Source organism: Psittacula echo, assembly GCF_963264785.1.
Source record: "Psittacula echo genome assembly, chromosome: 5".
Lineage (NCBI taxonomy): Eukaryota > Metazoa > Chordata > Aves > Psittaciformes > Psittacidae > Psittacula > Psittacula echo.
In genome coordinates this window covers 71203033-71219593 of record NC_137739.1, presented here as the reverse complement: position 1 = coordinate 71219593, position 16561 = coordinate 71203033, and the positions used below count along the sequence as shown (strand labels likewise).

The following is a 16561-nucleotide window of genomic DNA, read 5'->3' as shown; positions in this document are numbered from 1 at the left end:
CATCAAACGGGACTTAACCCTCCTAATTCTCTCTCAACTATATTTGGAGGGTAGACCCATAAACCTTAAACGTCAGAAATGTTCGTTTCATTATGGCTTGTGGCCAGAAAAACACTTAGAAGGTAAGCTCTCATTAAGCAATGATGAGGTGAGTGGGACTATTTGAGGGCTTAAAAAACACCACATATTTAAGGTCCTAGGTTCAGGAAGGAGCTAAGGACCTGAATAAATGTTTTCAAAAAATAGCTGAGAATTTATCACACCTTGTTCTGCCATCCAAGACTTTAATCTAACGTCACTCGATCACATGTGAGGCAAGAGAGATGAGATTTAGGATGCAACACCCCATCCAAAGGCAGGTAAGGTTTGCCTGTAGGACAATTGATGATGCTTTCAGCTGCTTAACCTTGCCACTACATTTTTAGAATTATAATTTTTCCCAAGCTGCTACCATTACTGCAGCATGTGCAGGCACAGATAAAAACTTTGAAAGGACATGGATATCACTGCTACTTCCAGTGTCCCACCTTCAGGAAAGATCTCAGTTTAAGTGGCTTTTACCTCAAAACTAACCATCTTTTCCTGAGAAAAAGCTGACACCATGCCATTTCCATAGAGATGGGCTTTTTCCTGCGGAGGAATTCCACCTCCAAACCACCTCTAATTGTCACATCACCATGTAGAAATGACAGAGATTTATAACCCCTTTTCCATCAACTTTATCCCATTTCAATTCTGATTACGCTTCACAATAGAGCTTTGAAATATGCTTTCATTTTCATTACATACTTTAGAAGAAATCAAATGTTCTACTCTGTTAGAAATTCCCTCATGTTGTTATGCAACAAAACTATAGACAAAATAAGATAAAAGCTTATTAATCTGTCAACATTTTTATCTGCTGACCTTCATTCTCTTACCTGCTTGCTTAGTTTCCCCTGGAAAAGAGAAAAATTGTTGAAAATGAGGAAACTGCTCCCAAATCTCTTTTTTTCTCACACTTTAAGAAACAGTCTACTTTCATCCTTCTACTATTTTTCCAGTGGGTAATACCAAAAGAGTTGGAATTTTTAAAAAAATAAAATTAAAGGAATAAACTCAGGAAAAAAGAGAGGAAAATAAAATTTCCAAAATAAAATTAATATTTTATCTTTCTTTAGTGTCTTTTTTTTCTTAATGAAAAAGTCCTGATGAAAACCCTAAGGGAAGAATATTTAGCTGAGAGCTGTATTTCAGCAAGAAAAGCTTTTAAAGCAAAAAAATAAAAAAAGTCAAACTGCTCTTCTGAAATTACTTCTCCTGTTTCCTGTAGATGGAGTTGATTCAAACCCACAGTGAGAACAGGTTCTTCTTCCATAAATAACTGGATCAAGATTTGTCATCTCCAAACAATGCCTTTTGAATCTGTTAAAGACTATGAATGCTACCATGCAACCTTTGTGCTTGAGAAAAAAATCCCACTGAAGCTTTTTCTTAGTGTTGGACACCCCCGTTCATCTCTCAATGCTTTGCACAATTTGGGTGACAACAGCATTTCCACAAGGAGTAGAAATTCCCCGTGATGAGTGTACCCCAGCATATGAATGCACATTTTACAATTCAAACAGGGAGGCAATACAGGATGAATATGCAGTGCAAACATGTAGCGGCTACATCGTGGACCATTAAACATCACTAAATGCTAAAGGATGGTCAACCATCTAGAGAAAGTGAGCTTTGCTTGCTTTACCTTGCTTAGCATGTAACAGAGGTTTTCAGCTGTGCATTATTCTGTTGGCAACCGGGGAGAGATGTAAGGCTGGGAGGGACCTCAAGGGATTGCCTGGTCAATATGCTGAGGCATATTGAGGCAGTAGCAAGGATACCTGGAGCAAGCCTGACAGATACTCATTGATGAAATGGAGTCTACAAAATCTGTTGGTGGCTTTGCCCATAGTTTGAATCATACAACAGGTGAAAAGTTTTGGTGGAAACCCTTGTTTCTAACATTAGTCTTTCATCTCCTCCTAATTGACCAGGCAGCCTTTCGGAAAACTTAGAGGACCAATGTTTTTTCCCTCATTCAAACACACTCTTTCCATATTAGAAGTCAATCTTCATGTTCCCCTTCAGCTTCCATCAGCTTAAACCAAAATCAGTTCCTTCAACTGTTCCTCTGAGATCCTGTCTCATAACAGAATTTTATTGATCTCTCTCTACAGCTACTCTACAGCTTTCTTAAAGCCCTCTATAAAAAATCCAAAAAGATGTCTCATCAGCACTGATCCCAGCAGAATAAATGCCTTCTTTGGATTGCCTATGATACTGCTCCTGATACTTTCCAGAGTGAGATTTATAGGTTTTTAGTCCAGTGTTTTGTTACATTCAGTCTGTAGTTGCCTACCACTTCCCCAGTCTCTTTTCCAAGATCCTCTCCAGCCTCACAGCAGCTAGCCAGTTATTTCCTATATTGCACTTACACATTTGATTTGCCCTCCTTACACATGCTTCATTGCACTTGTCTTTATTGCCATTCACCTTGCTGATTTCGGGCCACCTTTCCAATTTATTTGGATCAGTATGGATTCTGATGCTGTCCACTAAATCACCTGCAACCCTTCCCATAACTCTTCTGATGTTCTCTCTTTATTCTGTCACTCAGCTCTGCTAATGAAAGTGTTGAATAAAATCACAGATGGTGAAAAGACTTCCCTGGCAACTCTCTCCACGTTGGACAGTGATGCCCTAGATTACTTTTTGAGAGAGATTTTTTAAATCAGTTATCACTAATTTTATTATGACTGTGTTGAGATCATCTTTCACTTGTTTTCTATGAGACCACTATGTAGACAAGTGTCAGACTTTTAATATGTTCAGTTATATCATATCTACTAAATTCCCCTTGTTCACTAGGCAGTTATTTTGTCAAAGAAAGAAATCAGATGAATTTGCCATGAACTCATCTTGACAAATCCACCCTGGCTGCTGGCCAGTGGAAAAAAGTTAGTTTTAATCATTCATGACTAAAATATTCCTACTGAAGCACAACTGGATTTGCTGGGATTTTTTTCATTTGACTGGCTGGGATGCACAGCAGATACCCAGGCAGTGATGCCATTTTGGATGCTATCTTGTCCTTTCTCCAAACTGAAGGGAAATGGGTAAAGCTCTTTAAGAAGGCACCTGCACTCATACTCTAACATAGGGTACGCTTTCATCAGCAGAAAAAAATTCCCATTTCTATTAAGGTTCTTGCAGAAAAAGCTGCAGGAAAGATGAATGAAGACAAGAGATGTGCAAGCTCAGACAGTGCTCCCAGTATTTTCAAGATGAACATGAACATTGTACTACTTCAGACCTACAAAAACAAAGCAATGACAAACCAAGAACTAGTATCTTTCATCTTTTATCGAATTACCTGGTATCTCTCAGTAGCGCCAAGTGTGTTACAGTACCACAGGAAATAGTGCAATAATGAAACCCCCCAGAGACTCCAGCTTTTTATTTCTTCTACAAAAACAATTAAAAAGAAAACCCACCCAACTCTATCAGCCTCTCTGGATGTGCAACGATGTCACATAATTTTTCAGTTCTGAAATTCAACCTCATAAAATTTAGTCAAGAAGGTCTCTTCAATGACTTGAAAAAAAACCCCAATATTTTAAGGCCTAGTATGATTCAGTTTTCTACAGTGAGACACTTCCTAAAACAACTTGTCCCCTCACTCCACTGCCAATCCTAACAACTTTCATAGCACTTGTACGCAAGTAAATCTAGGCCAATATTAAAGAGATTTAACAGAAAGTACCTGTTTTACCCACGGAAAAGTAGTGCCCACAGAGGAGCACAGCTCCACTGAAATCAGGCAGCAGCTCCCTGGGTAACTGGCCTGACTTACCTGGGTAACTCTCCCTTTCGAATGCCAACCACTCACAGGTATTACCTCACAAGTATACAAGATTAAGCCCTGCAGATTTGCTAGGATCTCTGTGCAGAAACAGCCCTAGATCACTCACTTGGCTTTTTGAAATGTCAGAACAGAAAAACACGAACAATATCCCTAGCCTCTTCCATACAAGTGGTATAATATCTTGGGGGTTATCCTTTGTCTAAGATTTGTTTATCCCTCTAGCACAATATGCTATAAAGCTGTGCTGTGTTGTGAGCTAGTCGGATATATCTGCTGATCTAGTTGGATTAATTAAAACTTTTTGCTTCCTGAGAGATACAGATGTTAAGAGTAATCTAGGACAACCTGATAATCCCACTGGGACCATCTCACGTGGTTGCTTGCACAGTGTGTGAGCAAAAACACTGGGTAAAGGTTGATTTTCCACATTTGTTTCATTTATTTAATAGCAATTTTCAGTCATTTTAAATAACATAGCTCAATAGCACGAAATAACATTTCTTTCTTCATTCTTACCTCTCCCACTCACTGCCCCATCTCTCTTGATACCATAAATTAATTTAAACATATCAAGCCAATGATAATAAAAGCAAAGCTTATATAAATCCACACTAGCTGTAACCTTGCAAAAGACAAAAAAAATCCCATAAAGCTTCCCAAGGAGGCTATTTTACCATTTTAAAGCTCATTATGTAAAGACACATGGGTTTGCTATAAGCTAGAACCTGAATACCTAAAACTGCCATGTCAGAGTTAATGCAAATCAAAGAGCATATATCCTCGTGGTGCTTCTGCCAATTACCCTTGTTTTAGCCACCCCAATCTCGTTCTTAGACAGAAGCTTCATGAAAAAGTGGATGATACCAGATCTTTTACTTCGTAAGAGTAACTTGTTTTTTACTATAGGCTACCACTACATTTATAGTCTAAACCTCTTCCATGCAGCTGTTCAGAGAATATTAAGATTGCCAAATTCAGCTGCTGCACTGAGACCAGTACTTTGCCTGGAAACTTTTCATATGCTCCAGCTGTGAAACATAAGTGAGAGTGCTAATAATTAAAAGATATCACAGAAAAATCATTATATTGCTCCTTTTCAGAACTGATAGCATTTGGACTATGATTCAGCAGTCCAGTAGTGTCAAATACTTTTCAATGGCACTCAGAAGAGGAAATTTCAACTTGCAAGGCAACTTCATGCAACTTCCTGTGTCACTTCCTTCTGTCTGCACTGATGGGTAAATGTGAATGAATAGTTTTACTCTCTCTTGATGTGGATGTTAAAGAATTCATCACCTTTCTCATTGCCCCATCTGAAGTATTAAACTAATAAATTTAACCCCAGTTTCACTTGCAACTGTTACCACTGACTTAGTCATACAGAAATCTTTACCCCTAATCTTCTAAGTGTCTTGCCACCATAGCAGCCTTCCAGTATCTGAAGGGGGCCTACAAGGATGCTGGGGATGATTCATTAGGGACTGTAGTGATAGGACAAGGGGTAAAGGGTTAAAACTTAAACAGGGGAAGTTTAGATTGGATATAAGGAGGAAATTCTTTACTGTTAGGGTGGTGAGGCACTGGAATGGGTTGCCCAGGGAGGTTGTGAATGCTCCGTCCCTGGCGGTGTTCAAGGCCAGGTTGGACAGAGCCTTGGGTGACATGGTTTAGTGTGAGGTGTCCCTGCCCATGGCAGGGGTGTTGGAATTAGATGATCGTAAGGTTCTTTCCAACCCTAACTATTCCATGGTTCTATGATTCTACAATTTAAGAGCCTTTCTTCAAGCTCTGAAATATCAAGATATACTCACTTCAAAGACAGTGATGCACAGCTTTAATCCTGTTATTTCATCCAGTGATGAGGCCAAATGCCAGCAGGCCCAGAACAAGACAGCTAGAAATACACTGAAATCAGCCCTTTTGGGAAAATCTTTGGCACCCTGTCTCAATGTTTAGAATCACTGTGGGTCAAGAAGTTCTTTACTGGAAGGCAGTCCCCACAGCAACACCTCCTCCTCCATTAGCCCTACATCTCTTAGAAGTCCAATTGGAAACTAACAATCTCCTCTAGACAATCCCTACCATCTCTAAATAAAGTGCTCTGTCTTTGAGACATAGTTATTAATGCACAGCTGAGTTTCAGCCTTTCCTGTTGGATGCATGCTTGTGCAGAGAAGCAGGAGGGAAGCAGCTGCACACAGAAGAGCTCGTAGTTTAGAAGCATCCTTGTGCCTTCGCCTTCCTCTCAGTGGGATTTATCAGGGCAGTTTTGCTAAACTATGTAGTAGATTCACACTGTGCAATGTAGAAGACCTTGAAGAAGTGAGAAGCTGCTTCATCCCTCCTTCACTGAGCCAAATTCTGTAGGACATTCAAAACTAGGTCCAACCTGGCAATAACCTGCAAGTGATCCCTCCAAGGTGTGCAGGCTATCACCCAGCTCTTCAGCCACTTCACACAGATTGCTGTGGAAGCATCCTGTGCTCCACCTGCCTAATGCAGTTTGGGGGCTACATCTGTACCTGAAACAATTAAAATCTCACTAGCGGGGCCATGCTCTTGATCAGAGAGCCATGTTCCTGTCCACTGGCTCACATTATAAGAAACTATGAGCAACAGCACAAAAATTGGTATAAGTCCTCTACTGCTGAAGAGGTCAAACCCATCTGCATCTTCTGGACAGGCAGTGCAGAGCCATGTCTCTCCCATAACCCACATCTTTGCAGGAAAAGAAAATGCCCTTACATAGGACTGACTCCTGTAGGACACCCTTAGAGCAGAGTTGGATTTCGACCACAGCTAAACACTCAAGCCTATGAATTCCCATACATGTAAAGCCTTCTCATATTACTTTCTGTTGCTGTAAAAAATTATGATTTAATCTATGTTAACTACTTTTGCTAGAAGGTGCTATCTCACACATACATTTTACTCGGGATCAAAAATGAAATCCTATGGAATCTTGGGATTGCTTGTCTGGAAGTCTGCCAGACAAGCATTCTCCTACAGTTGTACACTGTTTTGTCAGTGTGTGGGCTTAGCCACTGCTTAACAAATTTACTAGATAAACCTCCATGATTCATGCAAACAACACTCAAGTGGCTAACTACTATATATTGACAGGGAACTGATGAATGTCACTTGAACAATGAAAGAACTCACTTGAATAATGAATTAGGTTTTGGCAGATCAATGGAGAAATGACTGGCAGTCTGTGTCAGTTCATGTTACAACTCCAAAGCAAAAGCTGAGCAGCAGCAAGGGGGGATACAATGAACAATCAGCAGCCTTTCAGCATCATTCGCTCAAAAGGGAGATTTTAGAACCAGAGGTGGCTCAGATGACATCATCTCACCCAATCTCAACAGGAAAGAAGGTGTCCTATTCTCTCTGTGTAGTAAAACAAAAAGCAGAGCAATCTATCAAGAGGAGCCCACCCATCCATCAGCTCTTCCCTAAACAGTAACAACATGGGGTCAAAGTGTCAGCACTGACGTCTCTTTTCTTTTCCAAACTGCAAATTGTCAACATGGGTATTTTTAAGATGAAAACAAGAAGTCAGCATTTTAAGCAATGAAATTAGAAACTGAGTTTTTAAAAACTGCCCCAATAGTTGGCAGATTTAGCCAGTTTTCCAGAGAGGGTATCCTGTACAATCACCACAACAAATTCTTCTGCCCATACACAAAAACAACTTGAATTAACAAGCCTGCCTTCATCATAATTTAAAACCAGTTATTGAAAAATACGGTCTCTCTACAACCACCTCCCCATAAATCTGGAAGTAAACAGAAGCCAAAGCAACCTACACATATGAGATACAAGTATTTCCCCACAGAAAGAACAACAAAGCACCTTTTCTCAGCTCTTCAGGGAATTGATGGATGACTGAGGGATTCTTGTGGGACTTTCACATCCTGAGAAACAGTGAAGTATTCAATGTACATTGACACTCCTGCCTTTGCTATCTTGTTCTGACCTTGCCTTGCAACAAGGATCACTGGAGCATTTTGGTGACCAATTGAACATATTAAATTTCTGTTGTTGCTTAGATGAAGTACACGCTTGGTAGGGCCCACTGAGCTGGACAAATAAACTCCTGTAAATGCCGTATTTATGAGGCTAGACTGAGTCTCTAATGTGCTCTGTATCATTCAGGGCAAATCGTTTGCTCCAGGTGACATAAGAAGCATGCAAAAGTGCATTAGAGACCTTTTGAGCTGCAAGCTGGGTGCTGTGGTTTAACCTGGCAGGCAGCTAAACACCACACAGTGACTTGCTCACTCACCTCCCAGTGGGATGGGGGAGAGAATCACAAAAAAGGTGAAATTCATGGGTTGAGACAAAGACAGTTTAATAGAACAGACAAGGAAGGGAAAAGAACATAACAATGAGAAAAGAATATACAGAACAAGTAATGCAGAATGCAATTGCTCACCACCCACTGACTGATGCCCAACTAGTCCCTGAGAAGCAGACCGACACCCTGCCAGCCAGATCCCTTCAGTTTTACTGTTCAGCATGACATCATATGGTATGGAATATTCCTTTGGCCCGTTGGGGTCCTGGCTGTTTCCCTTGCCAACAGCTTGTGCATCCCCAGCCTACTCGCTGGCAGGGCACACGAAGCTGAAAAGGCTATGACTTAGTGTAAGAACTGCTCAGTGACAACTAAAACATCGGTGTGTTATCAACATTATTTTCATCCTAAATGCAGAACACAGCATTATACTAGCTACTAGGAAGAAAATTAACTCTGTCCCAGCCAAAACCAGGACCCCAAAAAGCTGGCCACTTTGTTCACAGTGGAATCACAGAGGGGAAGAAGACACACAGCAGTACACCAACTACTGTCATTTAAACAATCACACTCATTTCTTCAGAAAGCCCCATCTCTCTTGAATTCTGCAAGCCACCTTTCCCAAAATGCCCCTTGCCTTTTACAGGCTCTCTGAACACTGAAGTCCTGTTTATGCTGAGTTACGAAGTAGTAATGGTGACAAAGCAGAAGTATCTTTCTGGCTTCTTTCTTAATACATTCTATTTTAGTTTTACATCTACATCTATGGCTGCAGAAGCCTAAAGCCTACCTTTGGACTGAGAGCAACACACAGCAACAGAAACAGATTCTTGCTACATGCTGTGAGCAGACAGAAGATAATGGAAAATTTATAAGAAAGGTCCTTCCTGAGTGATAAACGATTCCTTGTCCATTCAAAGGTTCTGATGGACATACCTATTTGTTCTGCTCTGCATAGAGAGGGGAAAAAATGACCTATATCAACACAAAAGGAGCTATAGAAATCAGATTATCAATGCATATTCAGCAACTTTATGCAGCAAATGCACAATAGGTATTTAAGCAATAACCCTTGTAAAAACCTTGCTCCCTTGTCATAGGATGCTTTATGTTTGCTATTTTTAGCTTTTCAAGTGTCAAAAAGCTACACAAAAAATGTTGCTGAACAGCACTGGACACCAACAAAAAGCAAGTGAGGCAAAAAGAAATCTGAAGTAAGCTTTACAAGATGAGGTTAAGCTATTCAGAGAGCTAATTCCTGCAACACAGGTGATGTACTTCGGTCTAAATATCCCTCTCAATCCTGTCCTCAGTGAAAAACCAAGTGACAAACTGCGAATCAAACTGAAAAGCATCCCCATTCATCTAGGTTTCCCTCACTACTGCCTTGCAACAAGCAATGCTTGATCAGCAGCTACAGATCTTAATTTGGCTATTTTTAACAAGTACACCATTTTGCAATCCTGCCCACCAGAAGGATTTGCAAATCTCTTCAAATATCCCTCCCTGGTCCTGATCACTTTGCCAGCAAGAATACGAAACTTGGGCTTGCAGAACAAGCTGCTGCTAGCTGACAACGCAATGAAGGTTTTCTTTTGTATCTGCAGTTTGCATGAGTAGGCAGCTGGGATTCTGACAAATTACTATCTCTGATCCCAGTGTTAAGTTTAAGACATTTTTTTGGCACAGTCTGGTAGAAAAGGCATTGCCAATATCAACTATTGGTATTAGCAGACTTCTTCAGGAAAGATACCAAAGGCATTTCACAGTCTGTCTGTGCTTGCAACAGGACTCAGTTCAGGGATCAGAGGTTTTATTCATCAAACTGTAATAGAGTTTTGCTGACCACTTATGTTAAAACACAGTTTCGAAAGAAAAAATGAAACATCTTGTTTTGAAAACTCGTTTTTCATTTCTTAGTTATACCTTTTCTTGGGGCCAAATCCTTTTCCTAAGCTCACTGGCAACTGTGCCTGAGAAATTGCATTTTCCATTGGTTATTTGTGCCTCCCTGTCTGATTTTGGTGTTCTCACTGTTATGTTTTCAGCAGCCAGCATTGAAAAGCATATTTTTACAACCCTGCATGTCTGATCTCTTTGCAGAAATATTGCAAGCAACTCCTTTAGATTTCACGAGCAGTCATCATACTGTTGTGCATGAATTTAACATTTTCAGATCTTCACTGATATTTAATAGATAATCGATTCAACTGATGATCATAATTGATCATAATTGAGCATTTTTACACTTCCAAATGATAAAAAAAGCTTTCTTCTGTCTGTAGCCTTCCTGATGCCACAATGCTCTTCACCTCACCCACAAGAGAAGCCACATTTATTTTGATGTCATTATTTTTATGCAATAAGCAACACAGTTGTCCTTTTGCCACACTTCTTGGATTTTAGGTTCTACTTTTGACTTTGCCCAAAAGCCTATAAACCTACTCACAGTTTCCCAACAACTAAGCTTACTACAGGTACCACTTACAAATTTGACACATACATTTAATAATTTTTTAGTTAACACCTAAGAAAACTATTTAAATCAGCCAATGGCACATACATAGATTGTTGTAAATGTCAACCTTAATACTGCTACGTGTATTCCTCATCTTTAATGTGTTTAAGAAATGAAAAAGCAAGAGAACAATCCACCTAGACCAAATACATGGCAGGTTATAATCTCCACTTTCTTTTCACTTATTGAGGCCATGTATCTATTTTGGTTTGTTATTATTGTTCATTATGTCTTTATGGCAATAATAATAATAACAACAATAGTTAGGGCTCTCACCTTACCCTAAATCATTTACCACAGCTGCTTAGTTCCTTCTGTGCGGCTCTCCTCTGCAGGGCACAGAATTCCCCACAGAAGACAAGGGAAGTAAATATTAAATATTTAAAATGTGCTATATCCACTTTATTCTCCAAATCCCCAGCCTTCTGTAAATACCACAAAGCAGTTTCAACAAATGGCTAATCAGCACCTATAGGTTTTCTATAGCCCTACTGCAATAGCTCGTTAATGCTGTAGCTTGGGGATTTGCTTTTATGGACTTTGAAATATTTTGCAACATATCAACCCATCATGTAAAGATGCTGTTCAGCAGAAATTTCATTGCCCCATGCTGCAAACAGAGTCCTTAAACTACAACCACTTTTTTTAAAAAGCATTTAAAAATCTAAACAAATAGCTTTAATCTTCTAAAGCTCTAGAAAGAAAACTTTTTATAGTTCGGTATTTCTCTGAGATGAGCTCAAAGTGTTAGCTGAGATAATTATCAGAGAGATTATGTAGGTTTTATTTTCAAAAGGTTTTGGTTGCTTTCTTTTTACATAATTGCTTAGTGCTTGTATGTAGCTCAGAAAACAAAAAGCATAAGAAAAATAAGAATTATTTATTTAACAGAAAAATAATTCTCCCAAATGTTATGAACATTTTCAGCAGTCTTTACTATATTTTGAAGATTTCTGTTAATCTGGAGAGCTGCTCAGTGGTCTGACCTTGGCAGCACATGAAATGAGAAATGTGCCTTACCACTATTGTTTCTAAACCATTTCAGCAGAGCTACAAAATAGCAGGAAGCAGAGAAAAGGTGCAACATAGTGCCTAACTACTTCCTTCACTTCTAGCTTTGCTAGAGATAAAGGTCATCACACATAGGGTATAAAATCTGGCCCTGTAAGTCAAACCAGTGCCATAAAGTACACAATGACTGTATGGAATCACTAAACGTGTCAAGAATTTGCTAAAAACACTTCAAACATTTCCAAATTCAAACATTTTGCAAATTTACAAGCAAAACTCAGTCAGGCTACCTGAATTTGAATATACGTTGTAACTTCTAACCAAATTCCAGCCAAGACCTTTCAAAGTCATCTTTGAAGCATAAAGAAGAGGCCTTGAACTCAACGTAAGATTGTCATTGGGCACACTCATGAACATACTACACTTGCTGTCATAAACAATTTAAAAGCTTCAGAAACTACTTAATTTCATTTCCTGTTTTCAGTAATTCCAAGTTCATTTCATGACTATTTATGTGTACTTCAGATATTTTAGGATGTCAAGAAAGCTTACATCAAGTGTGCTACACCACCACCTTTTGCTGAAACACAATAAAAGGAAATTCTACTTACAGCCAACCATCATCATGGCCACTGAAAAAATCTTCTCTCCATCAGTGGTTGGTGCTATGTTTCCAAATCCTATTGTTGTAAGGCTTGTCATGGTAAAGTAGAGAGAGGATATGTACAAGGAGTCTTTACTGGGTCCTCCTTCCCACTGCCCTGAGCCAGTGGTGTTGTATCGATATGGTGTCCCGATACTCAGTGCCAACTGGTAGAGCCAGCTATCTGTTTTGATTGTATTAGTGACTTCATCAATAACTTCATAGTCCCCGATGCTGTACCATATGCAGGCTAGCCAGTGGGCCACCAGTCCAAATACACACACCAACAGCACCAGTACAGCAGCACCATATTCCAGATAATGGTCCAACTTCCTGGCAACTCGACCGAGTCGTAGAAGACGTACCACTTTTAAGGAGCTGAAGAGGCTACTGATCCCCTAGAAAAGAATAAAAATCATTATTTCATCTGAAATATCCTGCTGGTTAACACAGAAGGCTGTATAGCAATTCCCGTATCTGCTTTAAATCTTTCTATTCAATTTTTTCATGCCCTAGATGATAGAATACAAGATCAAACCCTCCTTCCCCTCCAGTACTTTTGTCCTCATCAGGGTAAATCAAGTTTGGCACTCGTTAGGTGGATAAATTATTTCATGCAAGCTCAGTCTTTCCACGAAACAGAAGAGTTCTGTGTAATCCAAAGTGAGAAATGGCATGTTTCTCATAAAAAGGAGTTTATTACAAAATGTTTGCCAGTTTGAAGTAATAAGATACTCTGTTTTGACCTCAAGGAGGAAGAGCAGTCACAGATGGAACTACACCATTCAAGTAGAGTCTTCTCAAAGCTTCTCAGAGAACAGAATTCTATGAAATCCAAGCAGAGAATTGCTGTTCTGGCCAAAACAAGGGTCCACTTCTTCAACAACCCTCAGCATTAACAGATGCTCCAGAAAAATGTCAGGAAGTAATTGTAATGGGTAACTACAGAAAAGTCTGCTTATTGTTACCCTCATCTACCAGAAAATAGCTGAATAACATCCTCTAGTCCAACAGGTTTTTACCTCATACTATCTTTTACCACAGCTAATATAACTCTGAATATTTCATTATTTATAAGAAGTCTCACTGAATATGGAACGAACACCTGCGGGCCCATCACCCTTCTGAGTGAGGGTTAATACAGACCACAAGGCACTTGCAAGAAAACCACATTCCTTTGCATATCAGGTTAATTTCCTTTCTGATCAACAGCCATTGCAGAATGTTCCTAAATCAAGTATTTCTGGGGTGTTTTGGGTTTTTTCCACACATGATAAATGAAGTTCAAACAAATAGAAATACAAATATTTAGGGAAAAGAAGCAGACGAACCATCAAAAAGTTAATAGAAACAGTGCAGAGGGAACAAGAAACATGTACATTCTCCTCAACGCACAAATGGCTTGCAGTGTGTTTTAATAGAGTTTATAGATGCATAAAGAGTGGAAAAACATGTTCCTGATCTATTGCAATCCCATGATATACCTAAATTGTGCATTTAATTAACGGCTCAAAATAGAAGGTTCTTTATAAACCTTTTTTTGGAAAGAAAGGTTTCTAATACAAAACATTCAGAAGCTGAAGACATTTAATTTAAAGGAGAAATTAAGACGTAGAAAGCAATGAGGCAAACATTCCTAGTTATTGTGCCAAGATTAAATTGCCCTTTTCTATGCATCATTATCACATCAGTCTAGTCAAAATACTGGCTAATAATATTATCAAACAGTAAAAGTCTGAAGTTTCTGGAATTTTCAGTACTAGAAAACCTTTCATGTCATTGGCACCTCTGCTTCTTTTCACAACTTATGTTTGAAGGGTAATATACATCTGATATTTCTAGAGGTAATCTGTTCTACAAAGTTCTTGTATGCTTTTCAAATCCTGTTGGAATTTGTTTCAGATCCCCAAATCCTTCATAAATTGGAGTTTCATATTTGCATTCAAGCTCGCATGATGCCTAATACCAAAGGAGGAAAGTGGATTTTCCCAATTTGATTTCTATATTTTGCATTTACGCAAGACACAGATCTAGTTTATAATTCTTGTTTCCATCTAAACATATATCTATTTATTTGCTTTGGGAGAGATGCCTGTGAGGCACTCTGAACAGCCAACTTGCCCAATAAACTGGGAAGTACCCTATAACATTCATTACACAATGGGTAGGGGCCAATGTATTCCTGAATGAAGGTCACACCCCACAGAAACCATATGTACATTACAAAAGAAAAGTACAGAGTATCTTAATAGTGTATTTAATAAAATTATTCTGCCATGTGTTTTAGCGAATTAACACTGATTCTGAAAGTTTACAACTTGCTGTGAAACCAGAGGGAGAAAACAGCAGGGTGGGGTTTTTTGTAGGATCAGATCCTATTGCATTAGCAAATTATCAGATCGTATTGGATTAGGAAATTATCAGATCCTATTGCATTAGGATCTGATAGACCCTAATGAGAGATATGCATTGTTTCATATAATTTTACTCAAAAGAGTAACTATTCATTACCAAGATTAAGGCTAAGGAAGGAGTTAGAGACCTGAAATCTAAACATGGGAGTCCCCTTTATTCACCCTGTAGTTCATGTTTGTCCCAGTGGCAAGGCTTACATTGCACTGTCTGCTGCACAAACCCAGACCAAGACTCAATCCTTAAACAGGAGAGTTTGCAGTTGACGTCATCTATTTGGACTTGTGCAAAGCCTTTGACGCTGTCCCACATGACATCCTTGTCTCTAAATTGGAGAGACATCAATTTGATGGGTGGACCACTCGGTGGATAAAGAACTGGCTGGATGGCCGCACACAAAGAGTTGTGGTCAATGGCTCAATGTCCAGCTGGAGACCAGTAATGAGGGGTGTCCCTCAGGGATTGGTCTTGGGACTGGTCTTGTTCAACATCTTTGTCAGTGACATGGACAGTGGGATTGAGTGCGCCCTCAGCAAGTTTGCCGATGACACCAAGCTGTGTGGTTCGGTTGATACGCCGGAGGGAAGGGATGCCATCCAGAGGGACCTCGACACACTTGTAAGGTGGGCTGATGCCAACCTTATGAAGTTTAACCATGCCAAGTGCAAGGTCCTACAGCTGGGTTGGAGCAATCCCAGGCACAGCTACAGGTTGGGCAGAGAAGAGATTCAGGGCAGCCCTGCAGAGAAGGACTTGGGGGTGTTGGTCGATGAGAAAATGAACATGAGCCAGCTTCAGTGTGTGCTCGCAGCCCAGAAACTCAACCATATCCTGGGCTGCACCAAAAGGAGTGTGACCAGCAGGTCGAAGGAGGTGATCCTGCCCCTCTACTCTGCTCTCGTGAGACCTCACTTGGAGTATTGTGTGCAGTTCTGGTGTCCTCAACATAAAAAGGACATGAAACTGTTGGAACAAGTCCAGAGGAGGGCCATGAGGATGATCAGGGGACTGGAGCACCTCCCATACGGAGACAGGCTGAGAAAGTTGGGGCTGTTCAGCCTGGAGAAGAGAAGGCTGCGTGGAGACCTCATAGCAGCCTTCCAGTATCTGAAGGGGGCCTACAAGGATGCTGGGGAGAGACTCTTCATCAGGGACTGTAGTGACAGGACAAGGGGTAACGGGTTCAAACTTAAACAGGGGAAGTTTAGATTGGATGTAAGGAAGAAATTCTTTACTGAGAGGGTGGTGAGGCACTGGAATGGGTTGCCCAGGGAGGTTGTGAATGCTCCATCCCTGGCGGTGTTCAAGGCCAGGTTGGATGAGGCCTTGGGTGGCATGGTTTAGTGTGGGGTGTCCCTGCCCATGGCAGGGGGTTGGAACTAGATGATCTTGATGTCCTTTCCAACCCTAACTATTCTATGATTCTATGATGCTCTGTCCTCCATCCATATTACATCTCTCTCTAAGTTACATGGGCAGTTTAGCAGCAAAGTCTGGGAGAAATTTTATGCTGTGATTATTTTATTTCTTTTTCCTAAACACAGCCACATCTATTATGCATAAAACAAAGAGAAATGTTTCATTTTAAATGACACTGAAATGTCTTATTTCCAAAAATTAATTCATTTAAGTAATTTTCACCATAAATCTTAAAGGGAGTTCAGTCTCACCCTCTACTTTACGGCTGAAAAAGCAGAGAGATATTTATTGAGTATTCACATTTCAAGTCTAATCTTGCAAAATATAAAGACAATATTTGAAGCTTTAAAAGCTTATTCCATAAAACAC

The 16561-nt window shown here is 39.9% G+C and overlaps 1 protein-coding gene across 1 annotated transcript in view; it reads right to left on the bottom strand.

Annotated features, from left to right (window-relative positions):
- The window catches only part of KCNH5 (potassium voltage-gated channel subfamily H member 5), a gene marked incomplete at its 3' end in the record, with an annotated part of 154439 nt that overhangs the window by 81761 nt on the left and 56117 nt on the right, over positions 1 to 16561 (bottom strand). Inside the window, exon 7 of the mRNA XM_080617796.1 lies at positions 12330 to 12759. Coding sequence (XP_080473922.1) covers positions 12330 to 12759 — 430 coding nt within the window. The remainder of the gene's footprint in view (positions 1 to 12329; positions 12760 to 16561) is intronic.